The sequence below is a fragment of the Pyrus communis genome, chromosome 8, assembly GCF_963583255.1.
Source record: "Pyrus communis chromosome 8, drPyrComm1.1, whole genome shotgun sequence".
NCBI lineage: Eukaryota > Viridiplantae > Streptophyta > Magnoliopsida > Rosales > Rosaceae > Pyrus > Pyrus communis.
In genome coordinates this window covers 16,209,750-16,233,358 of record NC_084810.1, presented here as the reverse complement: position 1 = coordinate 16,233,358, position 23,609 = coordinate 16,209,750, and the positions used below count along the sequence as shown (strand labels likewise).

Here is a 23,609-nt window from a genome sequence, read left to right as displayed (position 1 = left end):
TTGATGCGATGATTCAAATATTCAAATTTTTGGATAATTGTACAGTTGTACGATTTTTCATAATTGATGACCATTCAACCGTTGGATCGTCACCAAAATTTTAGACATTATAGTACATAATATTTGAAGACCTTAGGAACTTACAGATCGGGAATCTGATGTACAGATTTTTCTGAATTGGATTTGCAAATTAGTAGATTAAAATGTCGACCGCCACTCAAATGTTGTGATTGGCGGAGATCCGACCGTTAGATCGAAATGAAATTTTAGTATGTTGTTCTAGAAGCGTAATGTGAACTATGAATGGCTTGATCCCTAGTAGGGTACGTAAGCAGTGTAACGAGAAGGTTAGATGCAACCATAATAAAATAACTAAGATTAATCTTTTAGTGAAATTTGTTAAGAAAATGAATTTGGGGCCTATCCAAGTAATTAGCTTCCGAATTAGAAATTTCGGGTCATTACACTACCCCCATTGCTTGTTGATCTAGTTGTTTTTGTAGGTTCGTTCCCTTGGTGGTGGCGGCGGCCTTTACATGGAGGCACAACTAACTTGGTGAAGGTTGATGTTTTCCTCTCCAAATTTAGGGCCTTTGTTATTATGGGCTGACTCTTTTTTGGGCCTTTTAATTGTATTTTCTGCAATTGTTCATGTGGAGGCTCCTGAATTTTTCGAATTATTATTGGCTCCACAAGCTGCATCTTACAAAAGATACGTTGCTCGAAAAGTATCACAGATAGAAGCAAGTGGCCATTTACCACAGTGGTAGAAAGAAGTTGAGCCCTTACATGACGGTGTGGGTTCGAACTCCGCCGATGGTTAATCTAACAAAATCTATCGTTTCACAAAAAAAAAAAAAAAAAAAAAAAAAAAAAAAAAAAAGAAAGAAGTATCATGGATAAATTAAAAATAAAAAGACAACATGACCCCAGTGAAAACCTTCCCCAAGAAAATTACATAAGAAAAAAACTCTAGAGTGAAAAAAAGAGCGTCACACATAGCACAAACTAAAAACCATAAGTAAGGACGGCTCTTGTTCTATCGGAATTGCACAACTCTGTTTATTATCAGCACCATCGACAGTGCACAGCTTTGCTTATTATCAACACCATGAAAGTTAAAGAATGTAGAGTTAAATAAAATATAATACAACAAAAAACAAAAAATAAATGAATCAAGGAATTAAAAAAAAAAAAAAAACAAAAAACCACCACAACTCTTCTCAAACCCCCGTACTTCGTGCAATTCAAACCACCCAAAACACATTAATCTCTGATTATAATCCGACATAATAAAAATCTCTGACTAGGATATGTTTCAATTTCAATTATGCTTATAAAAATTAATTCGTAGCAAAAAAATGACAAATTTTATTGGACACTCATGCCGTGTGGGCATGCTACTAGTATTGATTAACACAACTGAACTGGTGAACTCTCTTATCCAGAAAGGTTAAAGGTAACCACCGAAAGATCAAAACGATTTGCCACTACAATTCGACTAATTAGTCTTTCCGGCAGTTCCCGTGCAAATGAGATCTCTTGGAAGCCATTTGTGCCAGTGACAAAGATTGTTATTGTTTAAACATAAACACAATGCCGTACCAGCTAGACCCTAACCCAACGCAACCGGACAGCTTCCACATCTTTCTATTAACTACATTGAGAAAGAATGAGATAAGGAATGGAGGAAACTGAAGAATTAGAGAGAGAAACAATTGAAAGAGAACAAGTAGCTCAAAATGCTTTTGATTATTTAATCTGTGTTTACAAATGAGATACAACTAGAGTTATATAGCTGGGAGAAGGCAGGTATGCCTTAAGCTAACTGTTAACAAACTCAACTAACATTTTAACAAACTCTAACAGCTTTAACAATCATTTGACAAACTCTTCTGAGGTGGCCTTCACTACTGATGTTGATGTGGTATTGATATTCAACATCTCCTATCAATCTCAACTGGGTTTCCCAGTTTGAGGTTGTATGACTCGTTCATATTCTATTTTGAGTCATCTGCTTGAAGAAACACAGCTGCAAACCATATGGAAAGGCTGGAACAGCTCCTTCCACAACTTGCCAAAAATGAAAGGAAAAGCTGAAAGCAGTTCTCAAAGTACTTCAATAAGATATCAGCTTTTAAAGATTGAAAGTCAAAAGCAAACAACTTTTCCATCATTCTCATGGGTGTGTAAAATGGCAAAATGAGTATCTTCTCTACTCAATTGCTATCAACCCATCTCCAATTTTGTTAACTCATTCAACTTGATCAGGGCAAATAATTCTTCATTACTCTGTCACTTGCAGTTTGGAGTAGTGTGTAATAATGGAGTTGTTCATCTTTCTATTTCCAGCTTCTAACTCCAACTAGTGGACCGAAATCATGACACCCTTCCTCTGCCACTAACAGTAACCTCACAAAGGACAACCTTCTACAAAGGAGTCGTAGCACACCCTCATGCCAGTTATAACAATTTCTTGTGAGATTATCCTTTATGAGATTTACCGTCAACAATCTCATTCAACATTGGCTTCGGCCTTTAATATTTACAAAAACAGAAAATTAATGAACTATAGTGTGGCATCGGCCTTAACTATGGTACCGTTTGGTACGTGGGACGGGACGGGATGGGACGGAACACAATGGGATGAGGCGTTTCGTCCCACGTTTGATGCACCAAAAACAGTGGAACACGTTGTCCCGCGAAACGAAATTTGTTACTTTTTCGTTCCACCTTCCCCTCCTGGAATGACTCGTTCCACTGTGGAACACAAAATTATAATTTTTTTGGACAATAATACCCCTCATTTTTTCATTAATTCCACTATCTACCCTCCCTCTCTTCTACCCTCTTCCTTCTCTCCTATAGCATCCTCCTCCACCACAAACCCAGCTACATCTTCCTCGACCTCAACACTCCCTCCAGCACAGACCCACGCTCTAGGGAGTTAGCGACGGTTCCTCTTCATTGATTTTTTTTTTCCTGCAAAAATCGGAATTAAAAACATTAATTAGGAAAAAAAAAAAAATAATTAGTTGGAAGGGATCGATGCAGGAGGAGTTGTGGTTGTGATTGCCTTGGCAGCGCCACCAGCTCCGGCCCACCACCAGCTCATGATCTTGGATTTGGAATTCTCTGAGAAATTGTAAATTACTTTCACAAATTTTTTGATCAGATTTCTAACTTGGAGTCTTCAATTTACAACATTTCTGCACCATATACCCAGAAAACAATATCTTAATCTCCAGGACAAAAAAGATCTTTGCTTATTTGTTGTTGGGTTTGAAAACCTTAATGAGATAGAGATTTTGGGAAACTTTTGTTTTGATGGGGGTTTGCTAGAGCAACAAAATCAAGATTGAAAGTCTTTTCAAAACAGGTAATGGGAAGAAGACGGGGTAAGGAAGAAGAAGATGAACAGTTCATCTTCTTCTTTTTCTTCTTTATTTTTTAAGTTGTAATTATATAAAAATAAAAATTATTTTTTATTATTAAATATTTTAAATCTAAACGGAAATATTTAATTAGATGTATGGAACCTACTTAGATTTTGGATTGGTTCTTTTGACGTAGTTTTGAATCGATGAATATTTATTCAAAAAACTGATGCTTCACTTTGTTTTACCATTTAATCATACCTTTAAATTGAATATGAACAAGTTTAAAAAAAAAAAACCGTTTTGTTCTATTCCATGCATAAACATTGTACCGAACAACAGGCGGAACAAGGATAAGTTAGTCAATTAATCTTTTGGTTCCATGTCGTCTTGCGCTTACCAAACGTAGAACGGAACAATCGTCCCGTTCCATTCTGAGCATACCAAACATAAGGTTCCGTTCCGTCCCATTCCGTTTGCATACCAAACAATACCTATAGTAACACGGGATCCCCCTCTGTGGATTTTACTAGAAATAACTTTTCTTAACAATGGCATCGGCCTTCACAATTTCAACAACATAAAATCAACATCTATGTAGGATTACCCTCTGTGGGATTACCTACTCATAACATGGGATTACCCTTCGTATGATTTACTGTCAACAACTTCTTCAAACTTCATCTTTTTTCTAAGACACGTATAACCGGACTTATAGTAGATACATGCTAACAACTAAGCTAGTTAGACTCAACATTATAGGCTGCGATAAGGGAAAATATTGAACAATCTTCATGGACATCACACTTCTCATACCCAAGAATCCATATCCATTTCTCCAAACATATCAAGAGACATAGCAGAATTTTAGTAGCAATCCAGCGCAACAATCTTGAACCCAAGTATCAGACAAAACTTGAAGAAGCTAGAAAAACTCACAAGAAAGATGACTTCGTGCGACAAACTAATTGAGTTACACAGACACGTTTAGTCATCAAATCTTTCAAGAATTTAAGAGACATCAAGTTTGAGAGAGAAAACCAGAAGTCTATTGATCTGGAAGTTGCCCGTGGGGAGAAGCTTGCTTCACTAAGCAAGGAAAGATTGATGCACTCTTCCCCAAGATTATCCACCAAAAGGTAGATTACCCAAGATACTACCGCCTTCTGCCTAACAAGCAACTCGTGTGCATACCATAAACTAGTAAAATATATCACTTTGTTGAAATTTCATCGACGCATAAGGTCGAACACGTGATAGGAAAGAACCCATTAGGAAGAAAGAAGACACAAATTCTAGATTTGAGCAAACAAGAATCGCAAGGTTCTGGCGAAGCAGCTCAAGATTTTGAGGAAAACCCCTGATTGCGATGAAGACTGAATGTCAGTGATCGATTCCAATGAAGGTGAAGGACTTATTTTTGGAAATATCTTTGACTCCGGATGTGACCAACGCTCTCTGTAAACCTTCATATGAAGATTTCATAGTAACTTTTGAGCTGGGAATTTCGTCAAACACCTGGAGTGCATAAGTGACATATTTCGTTGGTGATGGTCTGCAAACACCAAAAGCCAATGGTGGTCTGCGAATGGCCTCACTGTCTACGAATGACAATCTGGCGTCAGAAAAAAATCAACCTAGAAGCAATAGTACAATCACAGAAGCACCAAGAAACTTATCGAAATATCCAATGAAAATGTGAAGAGAAACTAAACTAGAGAAAAAAAAATGAAAACGACTAAAAAGTTGAACCACCAGAATCCATGGCGTGAGATTGGTGGCTCTGATACCATATTAACTACATTTAGAAAGAATCAGAGGGCAATAAGGAATGGAGAAAACTGAAGAATTAGAGAGAGAAACAATTGAAAGAGAACAAGTAGCTCAAAATGCTTTTGATTATTTAATCTGTGTTTACAAATGAGATACAACCAGAGTTATATAGCTAGGAGAAGGCACACGTGCCTTAAGCTAAATGTTAACAAACTCAACCAACATTTTAACAAACTCCAACAGCTTTAACCATCATTTAACAAACTCTGCTGAAGTGGCCTTCACTACTGATGCTGATGTGGATGCTGATGTGGTATTGATACTCAACACTTTCAACCCCAAATGTGTCGAAATTGGCAACTGGATCTAAAACACACAAACTATCCTGACGACTACAACATTCCTCGGCAACAATTCGATACGAAAAAAAATCAAGAGGCAGGAGAGCGAGGGATGAGTAAACAGAAGGATTTTGTAACAAGGGTTGCTTCCTACCCCAAGGCCAAAAGGTAAGGGCCAGTTGCAAAGGAAGGTTTTCTGTAGTTTTCTCTCTAGATGGGGTTGTTCCGAAATAAATTATCAATTTTGATCTTATATTTCTTAGCTACTTTCTCAACTTTCTCAAATTTACAAAGTTAATTACATTGACTTTGGAGCTAAACAGAAGAACATGTGTCAAAAAATTAATATTAAGAACACGTGTCATTAATTTAACATACAAACGACCAATTGACAATAGGCTAGTTTGTTACGAAAGCGTCAAAGAAACCACCTAAAGCGTTGCCCTCTCTACCGGCATTGAGTACACACCATGTGTGGTGACAACATCCACCACTGCATGTGGCACTAACACTTGCACTCACAAATAAATCTTCAAATAAAACCAACCTTAAAACTGCTCTCTTCCCGTTCTTCGGTTTCTGATTCTCCTTCGTCTCTCTCACTAGTAAACTAATTATGTCTTGCTTTAAGGGAAAGTATCATGGTAATTGCATTGCATCTCCTTTCTTTTACCTCATATTTTAATTTGTACGTGGGTTTTCTTATATTATTTGTTTCCCTACTCTAATCTTTAATCTCTAATCTCTAATCTCTAATCTGATGAGTTCTTGATTTTATTATGTTTCTGCTACCTCCTATCAGGCTTTTCTTTTGCAATGAATTATCATTAGGGTTTTTTCTTTTTCGATTTTCTTATTTGAATCGTTTGTGTGCTGTTGAATTTAAATAGGGTATTGTTTATGTACATAGGCTTAAGCAGTTATTTGGTTTACGGTTTGCTTTGATCGGCTTGGGGACATTTTGGATCTAAATTGATAAGATATTTGTAGAAGTAAATTGTACATAAAGGATAACAAACAAAGAACAATCATGTAGTCATATTATGACTTTTCTTCTGCTACTTCATAAAAAATAGGAGAATTGTGAGTAAGAGAGAATTTTAAGGCTTCAACGGAATAGAGAGAACTGCTGAAAGAGCTGGATCATAAGGGCAATGCCTATATCTTGTTTTTTTGTTTCAAAAGATTCTAGTTGCGCTCCAAATATTCATTCATTGGAATTTGGAGCCGTGTTTTCGTGGACATTTTGGTTATGATCAATCGTTTGATCACATTATGCAGTCTTCTTGATGATCTTGATATTGATGAATGATACATTTCTTGGCGTAATCGACATTTCTTGGCACTATCCCAGGTTTGGACCTTTTATAGACTCACTAGTACTCCTGCCCTGCCTATCTTAGGCTCATGCCACTTTGGTACGGGTCCATATGATCTGGCCCGTTTCACAATTTTTCGAGATATTTTTGGGATTTATGTAACTCTAGAATACAAGAAAGCATACTATGTTTAGTCTGATTTGTTTTTACTTCTATCTAATAGTTTATGTTGTTGCAATTTCCATCCCCCCAATCCCCCAAATAATTCATTTAGGAAGACCAAAAATGACATCTACTATCATGTATTACAGATGAACTTGTAGCCAATGCTACCTACATTGGTACCCCTGGGAAGGGAATCCTTGCTGCAGATGAGTCAACAGGCACGATTGGCAAGCGTTTGTCAAGCATAAATGTCGAGAATACTGAAAATAACAGGCGAGCTCTCCGTGAGCTCCTCTTCTGTGCCCCGGGTGCACTCCAGTATCTCAGCGGTGTGATCCTTTTTGAGGAAACCCTTTACCAGAAAACAGCCGGCGGGAAACCTTTTGTTGATATCCTCAAAGACGGTGGCGTCCTTCCTGGAATTAAAGTTGACAAGGGCACTGTTGAGCTTGTTGGAACTAATGGTGAGACCACAACTCAGGGTCTTGACGGTCTTGCCCAGCGCTGCCAGCAATACTATGAAGCTGGTGCCCGGTTTGCAAAGTGGCGTGCTGTACTCAAGATTGGCCCGAACGAGCCAACTCAGCTTGCTATAAACGAGAATGCCAATGGCTTAGCGCGCTACGCTGTCATTTGCCAGGAGAATGGCTTGGTACCAATTGTTGAGCCAGAGATACTGGTTGATGGATCTCATGACATTGAGCGATGCGCAGATGTGACTGAGCGTGTCCTTGCAGCGTGCTATAAAGCACTGAACGATCACCATGTCCTTCTCGAGGGGACTCTTTTGAAGCCAAACATGGTTACCCCTGGTTCAGATGCCAAAAAGGTTTCACCTGAGGTGGTGGCTTATCATACATTAAGGGCGTTGCAGCGAACAATGCCTCCAGCTGTTCCTGCTGTAGTATTTCTTTCTGGTGGGCAGAGTGAGGAGGAAGCTACCCTCAATTTGAATGCTATGAACAAGCTCAATACCAAGAAACCCTGGTCACTTTCATTCTCTTTCGGGCGGGCTCTGCAGCAGAGTACCCTAAAGGCGTGGGCTGGAAAGGATGAAAATGTGGAGAAGGCACGGGCTGCCTTTCTTGCTAGGTGCAAAGCTAATTCAGAAGCAACTTTGGGTACCTACAAAGGGGATGCTGCATTGGGAGATGGTGCTTCGGAGAGTCTTCACGTGAAGGATTACAAATATTGAAGATTTTGCAGGTCAATTCATATTTCCTTATATATTGCTGTTAGTTAGGAAATTAATCGAGAAATGAAAGTTTCTTTTTTGTTCTTTGGAATGCAACTGATTAAAATTCGGTGGCATGTATCGTCACGGCTTGATTATTGCCCTTTAAGTTTTTTTTTTTTTTTTTTTGTTTTTTTTTGTTTTTTACTACGGGCATATTTTTCACTTTCTGGATTTTGAGTATAATTCTTTTTTTTCTGTCATTGCCTGTCATTTTCCTATTAACAACAAAGCGTTGGCCAGAAAACATATTCAAGTATTAGGTTTATGCTGGTTAGAGTACTGCTGCAATAATTGTGGGTTGATTAGGTTCATGTAACGTTAAAGCAGATTGTACCTTACAGTAAATCATGAAGAATGTAGTTGTACCTCAACTTATAGTTATAGTTCCTTTACAAAAGCAGTAGCTAGTGAAAATGGGAATTGAAAAGCCCCCTCTAAGTGTACAAATATATCATGTATTTCCTTAACAACTTGGTGCTTGTCAATGCGGTCACAAGAAAAAAAAAATAACAAGGGCTCATTTGGATTGAGGGATTTCAAATTTAGAAACTTAGAAGAGATTATAAGGTTAAATTGTTCGTTTGAAATATAGCAATCCATGTATCCCAAGATTTGAATAAGAAAGACACGAAAAAAGTAAATGGATTCCAAATGACTCATTACAAGCACACAAATCCCTTCTGATTTTTTGTTAATCCAGTCCCACTCGAGATAACGTGACAATTTCTTACTGGACATCCCTACAAATATCCGACCAGGTGGTTTGCCTAGTGAAGATTCCCTCTTACATCTAGTTGTTTCAAGTACAATCTATTTAATGATTTCTTGTTTATGTGGCAAAAGTTTCACATCCAAATCCTTTAATTCAAATTTCTCCATCCGAATGGAGCCTACAAATCTTTACGGGACAGACAGATGAAATAGAAATGGGAACAACTATCAAAATGTTGAAAAATTGTGAGAATGAATGCCCATAGTGAGGAAGACTTGAAAATAGTGATGTATTTGTTGTTGTGTAATGTTTTCAAAAGTGGCAATCATTTCATTTGTTTGGTTTGTCACGGGTGTTGCTCTATATAAAGCGCACTCCGTGTGTGATCACAATACACACTGCAAAAGAAAAGAACTGAAAGCAATAATATCAGTATCCTTCATTTCCTCTTTTTACCTCCAATCCTTTTGTGTTAAACTTACGAAACTAAACAGTGTGATATTTTTCACCTGCTTCACTCTTGTCCTTAGTAAAGATTATCTCTCTAACTTTTGCCTATTTATAACATGTTATTAGCACGATTCTCTAACCTTAACCAGTTCTCATCTCCCTTCCTAAAAAATGCTTCCTCTAAGGATTTTCTTGTTCTTTTTCCTCCTCTGCCTCACCTGCTTGATGTACCCTCGCGAAGAATGGCTAGCACCATGCCTACTTCTAGTTCTCAAATGATTTCTTGTTTGATGTAGCTCCTGATTACTAACTCAGTGTTTATTTATGTTAATTTTACTGTGACCAAAGATGGTGTGGTATCATCGCCCATCTTAAATTGTAGATTTAATTTTACTGCAATTTTAGGTGGTGCGGTACAATCATCCACCCTACTCTGCATATTTAAATTTTCCTGCTGCTTAAGTGGTGCGGTATAATCGACTATACTATGCTATATTGTTTGAATGAGAGTGGTGCGGTACAATCGCTCTCCTCCATTAATCATGTAAATCTTGAGCCTGAAGTTTTGAGTGCTTATTATTTTGGCCTGAGATCAAAATGAAAAATTTGTAAGAACCAGAAGTTCTAACACTACATTCCTCCAGAATACATATTATTGCAAGTTCTTACACATCTCATTTTTCTATCAGAAAAGAAAATGGCGAACTTAGCAAAGCTTGATTTTGTTGCCCTGAATATTACTGGGAAGAACTACCTTACCTGGGTAATGGATACCAAGATCTATCTGGAGGTAGGGAATCTTGGAGAAACCATCAAGGAGGAAAACAGTGCATCCTCTCAAGATCTGGTGACAACCATCTTTATCTGTCGCCACTTTGATGAAGGACTGAAAAACGAGTATCTAACGGTTGAAGATCCATTAGCCCTCTGAAAGGCATTGAGAAATAGATACAATCACCAGAAAACAATAATTCTTCCGAGGGCTCGCTATGAGTGGACACACCTAAGGATCCAGGATTTCAAGTTGGTTGCAAAGTACAACTTTGCAATGTTCAGAATTAGTTCCCAGATGAAGCTTTGTGGGGAGACCATCACTGAGGAAGATATGCTGGAAAAGACTTTCAACACCTTTCATGCCTCCAACGTGCTCCTGCAGCATCATTATAGAAAGCGGGGCTTTATTGAGTACAACCAGCTGATATCGGTGCTCTTTGTGGCTGAACAAAACAATGAGCTTCTGATGAAAAATCATCAGTCCCAATTTATTGGATCGGCACCATTCCCAAAAGTGAATGTTGCTTCCCTCGAAGTGAACACCACATCCTCTCGTGGTAATAATTACAAACGAGGATGTAGCGACAAGCGAGGCCGGTGGAACAGGAAAGGCAAGAATTATGGTGTCCAGTTTTACAACTAGGTTCCAAGGCATAATTTAAGCCCGAGCTTCAGAAATGTAAATCGCCACAAAGGTAAAGCCCATATAAACAACACTCCTAGAAACCCTGAAGGAGTCTACCATAGGTGTGGTGGCAATGGGCACTGGGCGCGTACCTGTCGTACCCCAAAACATCTGGTGGACCTATACCAAGCCTCATTCAAGGAAAAGGGTGACGAAACCAATCTCCTCAACCAGGCTAAACCGATGGATATACCTGATCTAGATGTCTCAGACTTGATTGTGGAAAGAGGGAATGAAGTGTATCGATCCGACTTAATCATTTCTGTTTGATGTACTCTTATTATTTGCGAAGCGTTTTTGGATCGGTAGTTTAAACCCCGCTGATGTAAACCCTGTGGTTTACAAATGGGTATTCATAAATAATAAGAGTACATCAAACATAAATGATTCAATAGGATCGATACACTTCAATCCCTTTTTCCACAATGAAGTCTGAGACATCTAGGTGGGTTGTGTTCAATTGCCTTCATAAATCAAACACTGGATTAGGTATATCCATCGATTTAGCCTGGTCGAGGAATTTAGTTTCGACACCTTTCTCCTTGAAGGAAGCTTGATACAGGTCCACTAGATGTTTTGGGGTACGACATGTACGCGCCCAATGCCCGTTGCCACCATACCTATGGCAGGCTCCTTTAGGGTTTCTAGGAATGTTGTTCATATGGGCTTTACCTTTGTGGTGATTTACATTTTTGAAGCTCGGGCTTGCATTATGCCTTGGAACCTAGTTGTAAAACTGGACACCATGATTCTTGCCTTTCCCGTTCCACCGGCCTCATTTGTGGTCACATCCTCGTTTGTAACTATTACCATGAGAGGATGTGGTGCTCACTTCAAGGGAAGCAACATTCACTTCTTGGAATGGTGTTAATCCAATAGGTAGGGATTGATGATTTTTCATTAGAAGCTCATTGTTTTGTTCAGCCACAAGGAGCACCGATATAAGCTGGTTGTACTTAATAAAGCTTCGCTATCTATACTACTGCTGCAAGAGCACATTAGAGACATGAAATGTGCTGAAAGTCTTTTCTAGCATATCTTCCTCAGTGATGGTTTCCTCACAAAAAGTCATCTAGGAACTAATTCTGAACATTGCAGAGTTGTACTCTGCAACTGACTTGAAATCTGGATCCTTAGGTGTGTCTACTCATAATGAGCCCTTGGAAGAATCACCATTTTCTAGTGATTGTATTTATTTCTCAATGCCTTCCAAAGGGCTAATAGATCTTCAACCGTTAGGTACTTGCTTTTTAGTCCTTCATTAAGGTGGCGACGGATAAAGATCATGGCCTTTGCCTGAACTTGAAAGGATGCACTGTTTTCTTGCTTGATGGTTTCTCCAAGATTCCCTGCCTCTAGATGGATCTTGGTATCCACTATCCAGGTAAGGTAGGTATTCCAAGTAATATCCAGGGGCAACAAAATCAAGTTTTGCCAAGTTCGCTATTTTCTTTTCTGAAAGAAAATTTTGATGTGTAAGAACTTGCAATAATATGTATTCTGGAGGAATGTAGTGTTAGAATTTCTGGTGCTTACAAATTTTTCATTTTGATCTTCAAGCCAAAATGATAAACACTCGAAACTTCAGGCTCGAGATTTACATGATTAATGAGGAGGGCGATTGTATTGCATCACTCTCATTCAAACAATATAGCATAGTATGAGCGATTACACCGTACCACTCAAGCAGCAGGAAAATTTAAGTATGCAGAGCAATGTGGGTGATTATACCACACCACCTAAAATTGCAGTAAAATTAAATATGCAATTCAAGATGGGGCAATGGTACCATACCATCTTCGATCACAATAAAATTAACATAATAAACACTGGGTTAGTAATTCGGAGCTACACCAAACAAGAAATCAAGGATATAAGTAATTGTTATATTGAGAACTAGAAGCAGGCATGGTGCTAGCAGTTCTTCGTGAGGTTACATCAAGCAGGTGAAGTAGAGGAGGAAGAAGAATAGGAAAATTCTTGGGAGGAAACATTTTTCGGTGAAGGGAGATGAGAACTGGTTAAGGTTAGAGAGTCATGCTGATAACCTGTTATAAATAGGCAAAAGTTAGAGAGATAACCTTTGCTAGGGACAAGAGTGAAGCGGGTGCAAAATATCACACTGTTTAGTTTCGAAACTATAACACAAAAAGGATTGTAGGTAAAAATAGGAAGTGGGGGATACTGATATTGTTGCTTTTAGTTCTTTTCTTTTGCAGTGTGTATTGTGATCACACACGAAGTGCTCATTATATAGAGCAACATTCGTGACAAATCAAACAAATGAAATGATTGCCACTTTTGAAAACATTACACAACAACAAATACATCACTATTTTCAAGTCTTCCTCACTATGGGCATTCATTCTCACAATTTTATAACACGTTATGATTTTTTTTCCACTGGGTTTTTCTGAGTAAGGTTTTAACGAGGCAACTGATGTTGATATGTGGGCATCCAATGGGAAGTGTTGTAAAATTGTGCGAATGAATGACCACAGTGAGGAAGACTTGAAAATAGTGATGTATTTGTTGTTGGGTAATGTTTTCAAAAGTGGCAATCATTTCATTTGTTTGGTTTGTCATGGATGTTGCTCTATATAAAGAGCACTCCGTATGTGATCATAATACACATTGCAAAAGAAAAGAACTGAAAGCATTAATATCAATATCTCTCACTTCCTCTTTTTACCTTCAATCCTTTTGTTATAGTTACGAAATTAAACTGTGATATTTTGCACCCGCCTCGGTCATGTCCCTAGCAAAGGTTACCTCTCTAACTTTTGCATATTTATAACCCAAAATTTGCTTTTGATTTATTTTTTACAGCTATGAAGTAAATGACAAAAAAACCAATACATTAGGGACTTAACTTTCTTGCTTCAGTGATCCAAAACTATCTGTACTACAAGAGTAAGCAAAAAGAAGAGGATATTACTAGAACTAGTGAAAGATTCACCTTTTGAAATGACTTTGTTTTCTGCAAATTAAATCATTAGAAACACCACATTAATTATACTAGTTTTTAAATAGTTGATAAATCTATTTAGTATATGTCTCACTTCACACTTTATGAAACTAGGCACTTACTGAACTTTTTTGGGTGGCATATGCACCTCAACCCAGCACCACAATTTCCATTAGGCTTGTCACGATCGTCGCAAATATTGGGTACCTGGTCAGGGATGTTGAAAGACATCCTCGTCTTCAACCCATATCTTTCATTGTTTCCATGTGAAGGTTTTTCATACACCATGTTGTAACCAATGTTATAAAAATTGGCCTAGACGGTCACTTAGGCGCTGGGCGGAGGTGTGCCGATGCGATTATGTTCGAATCGTTAAGAAAAATCAGGGAGCTGTTAGGCGCCCGCCTAGGCACTCTTAGGCAGCCTGGGTGGTCTAGGCGGTTGTCTAGGTGGAGTGAAATGGTTTCTTGAGAAGAAATTCAAAACAAAAACCCAAAATCGCAAACTCGAATTTAAATTTGAAATTAACATGTAGAGCATGGATTAACCTACCTGAGTTTCGAACGGGACTAATTCGAGCTCATGGGACCCCAAGTTCGACGGGTCCCTCGCTGGAGCTCCACGCCAGAAGCTCAATTTTCAAAAGTTGTAGCTCGATTCCATTAGAGCAACTCTCACCGAGAACCCTTGCTTAGATTCTCCTACTTTCCATCATAGAATTTAACATGCAAATGTACCATAGGGATCCCCGGTTGCGCAGGTCTTGCATTTGGTGGTTTGGGGTCTCGATTTAATTGGAATTTATGGTGATGGTGCCTGGAGCTCTCTTTGGCTATAGTGGTTTAGAAAGAAGGCAGAGAGTTCGAAAGGAGGGAGGGAGAGGGGGAGAGAGAGAGAGAGAGAGAGAGAGAGCTGTAATCTTAAAAGGAAAGATGGTTTCGAGAGAAGGTAGAGAGAGAGAGAAAGAAGAGAGAACCGGTTTTCAAAAACAAAAATGATGGTGATGTGTGAGTGATGATAAAAATTGGTGGTTAAGTGTGTAGGTTTAGAGAGAGAGAGAGGGAGATAGTGACGTGAGGGAGTGGAAAGTGCACAGGAACGTGGGGTGTGTGTGTGTGTCAGAGAGAGAGAGAGAAAAGATGTGAGAGAAAGATAGGACCGGTTGATATGAAATGGGAAAGGATGCATGCTCTGACTGGTTTTGGTGCTCCAAAGTTGAAAGTGTCACCAACCCAAATAAAATCATAAATAAAAGACCCATGCTCTGACCATTTTTGGCTCCAAAGTTCAAAGTAGGACACCAATAAAATCATAAATAAAAGAGAGATGATTTCGGGGATGATACCAATGGGCGTGGTTTCATTAAGGGATGACTAGCATGGCTTCCTAGTAGTTTTATTATTAACCACCCAACCCATTACTTCAAATTTTTACTTTTATTTTAAAAATTAGATATAATCATTCAAAATGTCTTAAGTTATATGGCATATATGCTTAATGTATTTTTAAATTTTAGACTTGTTGGATACTCTTTTTGTATTTTATCATTCTTTTATTATCTTATTAATGGATTTCATATAAGTATAATTTTTTATGTGTCAATATGCATTTATTAACAAGATATACAAGAAATTAACCTAAATCCTCCTAGACCGCCTAGGCGCCCACCTAGATCCCGCCTAGGCGCCCGCCTAGATCCCCCCTAGGCGCCTAGGCGCTAGACGCTAGCTCACCGCCCGACTAGCGTCTAGCGTTTTTTAGAACCTTGGCTGTAACATGAGCAAGTGCGACCTCTTGGATGAAAACCCAAGTCTGGCTTTGTGAGATCATAAACTAGTAAGCAAGAGGACGATGTATGCCCGTAAAGTTTGGGTTCTTGAATCTTTGAAGAAGCTCCACATGCATGCAGGCAGGTGACATTTTGAAAATGTGGTGAAGGATCAAGGTTTTTGTTTGAGCAATCGGAGTAAATGTGAGTTGGACTGTCGGGAACGAAAACTGGGCGATGGAAGTTTAGAAGGGACATAGTGGAGTGAAGATGAACAAGAAGGGTTGGAGATACTCAAACTTTTACATCGGTAGTTAGTATAGGAAATTGGGAACAGATTAATAGAGGCTCTATTTATAGAGAATAACTCTTGATTATTTACATAAAACAATATGGAGAGAATGGTGGGACCATGTTTTGACAGCAGATGTGGTGGAGAGATTTGTGGTGGATTCAATACTCGTCACTATTACTATGGTATAGGTTTCGAGATTTGCACAAGGAAAATGTGGTTTAGCGGAGAAAACGCGGTTGAATTTGGTTTCGAAAATGGCGTTTGAGTTTTCAGTTTGTGACAAATGATTGTTGAAGCATTTTGAGGAATTGAAGTTGTTAAACAAAAATTGAGTAATAGAAGGAAAGGATGCAGGAGGCAGATTTTCTTGAATTTCTTGAATGTTTGCATTTTCAAATAAACTGGATTATTAGGTTATTTTGTTTTTCCACACAACTATAAGGAAGTACAGAAGATCAAGATAACAAAGAATCTACTTTTTAATCCGTTGAATAATATTACTTTGTGATTTCAAAAGTCCTTTTGGACTTTTGGCATCTTAACAGGGACATGTATTACTTCTGCAATTTCAATCCCACTTTTTCGGTGGCCCAATGGAATGTGACTTTTCTCCACCCTTTAGATTCTGCTGCCTGATTTCCTCCTTTTTCACCCACTACTGTTGGCGATGGTAAGTTTTTTGATGAATCATCAGAGCTGTATGTTTCGTCGCTGTTTTGTGTAATGTTAAATCATGGTTTTTTACTAAAATGGATCACACATTCGTTTGAGGGAAATTAAACACATTTGGTTAAGGTTATCACACCCAAAACATGGCTTTTTGTGTAACGTTGAATCTGAAGACCGCAAAATTTTACTACCATAGTAGCCAAATCCCACAAGCTAAGCTACATGTCCAATCATGAATCCTCAAGAAAGGCAAAATGTGCATAATATATTTTCACACAAGTTGAAATTACACTAAAAATCATTGATTTATCGCCACAATTAAACAGTACCCATAGATTTTGAGGAAAATACTAAAAACTCCACACTCAAGCAGAAGCAGCGTACTTCATCATAATCCATTTTCTTGGGTACATAGTTTTGCAATTTTAAGCTACTTCTGATCATTCTGGGCAGCTGATGGTTCCTCTGCTGGTGCCTTGGGTGGTGGCTTGACAAGGTTAGCCGGGAAATCAAGCAGCACAATCTTTTCTATAACTGTTGAAAATGTAGCCGAAAATTCTTGATGTTTAGGGTGGCCGAGAAACACACTGTAATCTTCTTTATTTTTGAATGTCATCAAGAAGGCATGGGTAAACCCTTGCCTAAGCATCTCTAGGCTTTCCAAGTCCTGTCCCCTGAAAATTAAAGAGTAAGCACGCAGGCTATGATCAAATATATATGTTCGTGATAAGTAATTAACATTGTATAATTTTCTAGTGACTTCTAATGATCTCATACTACAGTATGAAGAATCACATAATTATTGTTTTAATTTCAAATGGGGTGCCTGCGAAGGTAAAAACCGTTTTCTAATTAACTGTATTACGTGTAGAAATGTTCACTCTAGTGATAGTCTGACAATATAACGTATCAAATCTCAAATAATTGACAAGTAAAAGTTAGAACATTGCTCTAGCTCATTTTACATATTTATCATATGAACATTTGAAGCTAGCTATTATGCTTTAATTATAAGAGCTTACCATTCAAAGGACTTAATAGCATCAATCTCAGCAACCATTTTCTCCATATCTTTCAGAATCTCCTCCATCAACACATTTTCCTTGAACTTAACAATCACCAAGTGCTTGAACTCCCCCATAATATTATTCTCCAGTTCTACTGTACTACCCATGAAGCTAAAAAAAAGAGCCCAAATCCCCCAATTTATAATACCCTACATAACCATTGCTTGTGTATCAACTTCCACAGTCCTACTCCTACCTGTCCCCTGTCACACCCAATGACCCTGTTTGGAGGCAATCAGTCAGTCCTCTCCTTTCTTAGGACAACAATATCTCTTGCTCAATATTTTCATGGGACTGTTGTCCCACTAGTCAGCAATCCAGTAGCTCCACCGCACGGTATAATTTTGTCCAGTTCCGTTGTCATAACTTTGCTTTTGCCCATGAATATGACGATTGTGGTCCTTATGCCCATTTTATTGAAGTTAGAGTGCGTTTGTTGTATCAGACTATTTCGGACTGAACTAGTTTCAGGAACTAAGCTGGACTGGCTTAGAATAGACTAAGCTGGACTGATTTAGTGAAACGTTTGGTAAAGTGTCGGACTAAAAAAAATAAGACTCTAATATTATATTATTTAATCTATATCTATAATATTTTATTATTAATTTAATCTATACTACTAATATTTATTATTAGTTTATCATTTTTCGTTTTCTAGAATCATCTTCTAGACTTCCTCTGTCCAAACCTATCATCTTTTAATCCGCCCACTTCCTCTATCTAAACCTCCCAACTACCCCACATAACTATATTTGAAATTTCTAATAAATCAGACCCTTGAATCAGAACCCAAAATCCTTAAATCATAACCCAAAATCCCGCAAAAAAAAAATCAAATCCTTCACTCTAGAAAACTTTATTCACCATGGCCGTCGCCTGTCAAGCTCTCGACCATTGTCTTCCGGTGAGGGCCTAGGCGGATTAGAGGTGAATCAGATGACGGTGAGACAGTGGTGATGATTCTAGGGTCTTGTTCGAATGAGATGACGACAAGAGATTGGGTTTTCCAGTTGAGGTTCGGGGCGATGAGAGTGTGGTGGTGGTCTGGTGGCGATCTCGCCAAAGTTGGTGAGTATAACCGGTGGTAACTCTCGGTGTTTGTGAGAACAGAAGGCAGATAAAGGACGCGAAGCGAAGGAGAGGAAGGGAAGGTCTTAGCAATCCCATGGGTATTAGGGGGTCTCGCTAAGAACTCCTAGCGAAGGAGTTTGTCCGTGCGAGTCCCCTTTAGTCCCATTAAACATAATCCCAGTATTGAACAAACAGAGGACTAGACTAATAGTTAGTCCAGTCTAGTCTTGTGATGCTTAGTGAGGGCAAACAAACGCCCCCTTACAGTACTCTTATGGGACTAGATATTTTGAGGGGCTATTATCACTCTGCAAAACTACTAGGACTGATTTTAAAATATATATTCAATTGCAATTTTTTCCTCTTTGTAATGATTAATATATATATACACACACACACATGTATATATGTTGAGGGGCTATTATCACTGGATCAGGATCCTCTCCTAATTTAAGGATGAGAATCCTCCTGATCAAGGAGTGTGGGCCGTTGGATGAAAATCCAACGACTACAAACAGGGAGGTCCCTTTAAAATTATAATAATTATAACCGTTGGATGAAATCCAACGACCCATATTTCTTGATCAGGAGGATCCTCATCCTTAGATCAAAAGAGGATCTTGGTCCATTATCACTCTGCAGAACTACTAGGACTGATTTTAAAATATATATTCAATTGTAATTTTTTCCTCTTTGTAATGATTAATATATATATATATATATATATATATTATAATTCAATTGTTCTTATTGCTGGACTTTTCTCCATGTCCTAGCCATGTGCTGCGGGGTATATTATTGTATATTATGGGACCCTAAGGCATAAATGATATCACACACTCTTTAGAGCAGTTCCACCTGTCAACACTTTACATCAGCATCCAGCGTATTTATCCACTCAAGTAAACAGTAATAGACCCCAACGGTAATAAGCCAAAGCATCTCCATCCCTAAAAAAATGCGCTGGCACCCAGTTTAAAAATGCGATGGGACAAACAATCTTCACCCTTACAAAATGCGCTGGCATCCAGCCCATTTAAATATTTTATATTTTTTTAAAAGAATAAATAAAAAAAATAGTTTTATTTTCGAATAAGATTTTTAACCAATTTCGGATAAAATTTCAAATAAACTTAAAAAAAAAAAACACACTAAAATAAAATTACATACTCATCAAATAACTTAAAAAAAATACACTAAAATAAAATTACATAAACTCATCAAATACACTTTATTCTTCAACCATAAGCTTATTTTAATTATCTTCACCTTCTTGCAATCCCCACTGCTGCTCAATCAAGTCATTTTGGCGGATTACTTGCCAATATGGCTCTTGCACATCAGTGTACTGCTGAATGATCAATTCATTGGTAGAAAGTGTGGAAAATATTGAAATGTGGTGTAAGGTGAAAGATGAGAGTTAGGTATTTATAGGGAAAAAAAATAACTTTTTTAAAAATTTTATGTATTTTTTAATAATTTTTATGTATTTTTTCATAATTTTTAATAAATTTTAATATAGTTAATTAATTTGGACCGTTGGATTTGAAAAATATTCAAATCCAAGAGCCAAGGTTCTGCCACATGGCCAATGATCATGATCGGACGGTCCATTTTAAAAGTCAAATTTAAATTTTTTTTACCGTTGGAAATCCAACGGTCTACAAAAAACTAGCCGTTGGAAATCCAACGACATTGAGAGGGTCACGTCGCCTCCTTCTGGGTAAAGCACAAGTGGGCTGACAGCGGGCCCTGCTACCTGCACCCTTGTCCCGTACTTGCACCCACTCATGAGTAAGCTGCACGCACCAGGCAAATAGCCTGGCTCCTTGATCAGTCAATTTTGGGCTGGCCCAAAGACCAACTTGGGCTAGGTACCAGGCAAGTTGCTGGGCTGGAGTGAATTAACAGGGTGCTAGCCTGGTTTTTTGATTGGGTGCTGGGCTATTCCACCTCCGGTGGAACTTCTCTTAAGGAATCTTATAAGGGTGATGGAAAATGTATTTGCCAGTCCAACATATATATGATTAATTCTTATATCTGCAATTTTCGGGAAAATGAAAAAGACTGTATTGTAAGAGACGCATCTCTATAGTTGTACAATGATGTATTATTTTTCTCCACACTCTTGATAAAGAGAGTTTTGTTGTCGTCCTCTAACATCCGAGGCTTGGAGAAAAACACCAGCTCAACATTTACAACTGGTGTACTGGAAATCTCGAAAAAAAATATCTCATAATAGCGAACTAATTAAGATTAGGAAAGTGTTTTGTGATAGTTTAGTGCTAATGATTCCTTTTCAATATACATCATTCGATTAAGAGCATTTGACGAAGCTTAGATGTTCTATAGTGTTACTTTGACATTGTTGGAACATTTGCTTAGAAACTTGTCTTCAGGATAGAATATCGAACACTTACCTTTATCAATTTCAAAATTTTCTAACACGTAACGATTGGCATTTGGCATTGTCTATGAGGGTTTCTATGCATTATATTTGTGTAGTTAATTGCATAATTATTTATGAACTACTGTGTCGTGACTAATATAGAAATTAATTAGACGTTATTTTTTTTTTATATAATACTTAGGTACTTACTAGTGAGTATCTTATATTTTTTTATTTAGCCCAATAAAAAGATATTACGTGTTTCTTATTTTTCTAAAGTCCAAGAAAAATTAATTAACATGTCTATTACTTTTTAAAACATAAACACGTGTTAAAATATCATTAGGTCAAAATAAAAAAAAATGAGTATATAGAGTACTCACTAATGAGAGTACCTAAATATTATGTTTTTTTTTTTAAAGAGACACTTCATTTACGTCCCGGAAAATAATGTTGTGTTTTTCAATGGATGGATGCATTAACGAAGCCCACCAGGCATTGGACCACTTTACCGGACGGATAGTAGGATACACTCATTTTATTAGGCTTAAGGCTACATGTAAATTACGTGCTTATCAATTAATAGATAAAGGACCTCACGTTCCCTTCTCAACAACCACCCTTTTAAAATCTGGTGTGCGAATCAAATATCAAGCCTTGATCTCGTAATTATTGAGTCCAGGAGAAAATACTATTTCTATCATATATTTGTATCATTTTTCTAATAAGGTCTATGTATGTTGGCGGGCTCTATTTCGATTAGAGAAATTGTATAAATGATAGTACAAATAGATGGTAAGTGTAACACTATTTTTTTTTTTTTGTTTTAATTGATTTCTTTTCATTTGTTGGTAATAAAGCCACACTGCAACGTTTTCAAATTTGTAATGTGTAGCATGGAAATACTTATGCATTAGTATATAGGTTGCATTGCAAATGACTCTTTACCACAGTGGTGAAAATGTGTTGAACCCTTGCAGAATATATATAGGTTGTGTTTAATAAATTGTTGAACTTTTTAATCTTAGTTTGTTGTTTGAGGATTATTCCCTCATTAAAAAAAATTCTGGCTTCATCCATGGATGGATGCATGTAAATCAGCAAATATAAATTTCGGTGTTGCTCCTCACTACTTGAGCTAACCCCTAAAAATAAGGGCTTATGACATGAAACTCTGAATTTCAGTTCCATATATGGGAGTAGTTTGTGTCCTTTATCTCTAAAGTGCTAGTCGGACATTGTTGAACCTCTCGTGCTGCATATGGTAGGATCATTACTATTTCAACAATGTCACTATTATCTGACCGGAAATGGCAGGAAAAGAAGTAATTTTCATGGATCAAATAGTCCCATTCACGGGTGAAATTTACTGGGGAATAACGTTGTTCATCCATTCCTATTTTCACCTATCCTGTTACCATGCCCTAAAGATGGGTAAATCCACGGCCCCAAAAATTTCTAGTCACATACTGTATACATATTTCCGTTTACTTTTGTGCTGTTCTTCTGTAGAATGTTTTCTCATATAAATTTTACATCGTCGTACATTCATAGGTCATAATTTCCAAATTTTCATACCACCAGACCAAAAAGATAGCGTCCACTGTGTTAAAAGATCAAACGTAGAAATTGAGGCACACCCTCGTGCATGGAATAAAGCCATAGCAGACGCTGTATTCAAGGAAATCAGCTGCCTTGCTTGCATAGTTGCACAACCGCTCCTTTTGAACGGAAAGGGAGGACATGCAGTCAAATTCCAGATTGTATGCACACACTGCTATGACCATTACCTACTACAACTACAAAAAGTTATAGGATTATTAGCTTCAATTATTTTCGGCCCTGATATGACCATTAAAGAGGTCAAATGATTATTCTTTTCGTGTCTTGTAATGTTGTAATAATTTTTTTTGGTGGTTGATTAGGGTTGTTCGTTCATGGGTTCGAGAGACCATTAATGTATATTCCTGGGGATTTTTGGATTTCAAATTTCAGATTTTATTACTTATTAGAGATATATACTTATTTCAATGCAAAAGTTAGGTGAATAACACTATAATGCACGCTGTACCTAAATTTCGAGCTCAAAAGTATAGCTAATGTGAAGGCCTTTTTTTGTCTGTTAGCGTGAATTGAAATATTAGGCCTGACAATTTCTGACACGACCCGATAACCCGACATGACACGACACAAAATTAACAGGTGTTTGGGTCGACACGATAACGAATCGGGTCGTTATCGGGTAACCCGATAAGCACCTGTTAAGATAACGGGTTGATTCGGGTATACACGTGGGTAACACGATACACGATAAGCAGAATATTATTTTTATAATTTTATAACCCTAAAAAAATACTGTAATAATTATATACATTAATTTTACAATTTTATACCCCTAAAAATTATAATAAATATATATATATATATATTAAATTAACTATAAAGTTTATAATAATTATAATAATTATATATACTATAATAATTATACCCCCCAAGATATTAACAATCTATAATAATTATATATATATATATATTAAATTTTATAAAAA

At 37.4% G+C, this 23,609-nt stretch overlaps 3 protein-coding genes across 3 annotated transcripts; 2 read left to right on the top strand and 1 right to left on the bottom strand.

Annotated features, from left to right (window-relative positions):
- The first annotated feature begins 5,352 nt into the window (after nt 1-5,352).
- Nucleotides 5,353-8,297, top strand: LOC137743028 (fructose-bisphosphate aldolase 1, cytoplasmic-like). Its single transcript, XM_068482950.1, has 3 exons — nt 5,353-5,463; nt 6,846-6,909; nt 7,122-8,297. The coding sequence occupies exons 1-3, from the start codon at nt 5,353-5,355 to the stop codon at nt 8,168-8,170; spliced, it is 1,224 nt and encodes a 407-aa protein (XP_068339051.1). The 3' UTR covers nt 8,171-8,297.
- Nucleotides 8,298-10,071: 1,774 nt separating this feature from the next.
- Nucleotides 10,072-10,791, top strand: LOC137743027 (uncharacterized). Its single transcript, XM_068482949.1, has 2 exons — nt 10,072-10,271; nt 10,431-10,791. Exons 1-2 carry the CDS (start codon nt 10,072-10,074, stop codon nt 10,789-10,791), a joined length of 561 nt encoding a protein of 186 aa, XP_068339050.1.
- A 6,058-nt stretch (nt 10,792-16,849) lies between these two features.
- LOC137741508 (stress-response A/B barrel domain-containing protein At5g22580-like) lies at nt 16,850-17,813 on the bottom strand. The gene is made up of 2 exons (XM_068481214.1): nt 17,556-17,813; nt 16,850-17,207 (listed from the first exon to the last, which is right to left on the bottom strand). The coding sequence occupies exons 1-2, from the start codon at nt 17,705-17,707 to the stop codon at nt 16,964-16,966; spliced, it is 396 nt and encodes a 131-aa protein (XP_068337315.1). The 5' UTR covers nt 17,708-17,813; the 3' UTR covers nt 16,850-16,963.
- Between the last annotated feature and the right edge of the window lie 5,796 nt (nt 17,814-23,609).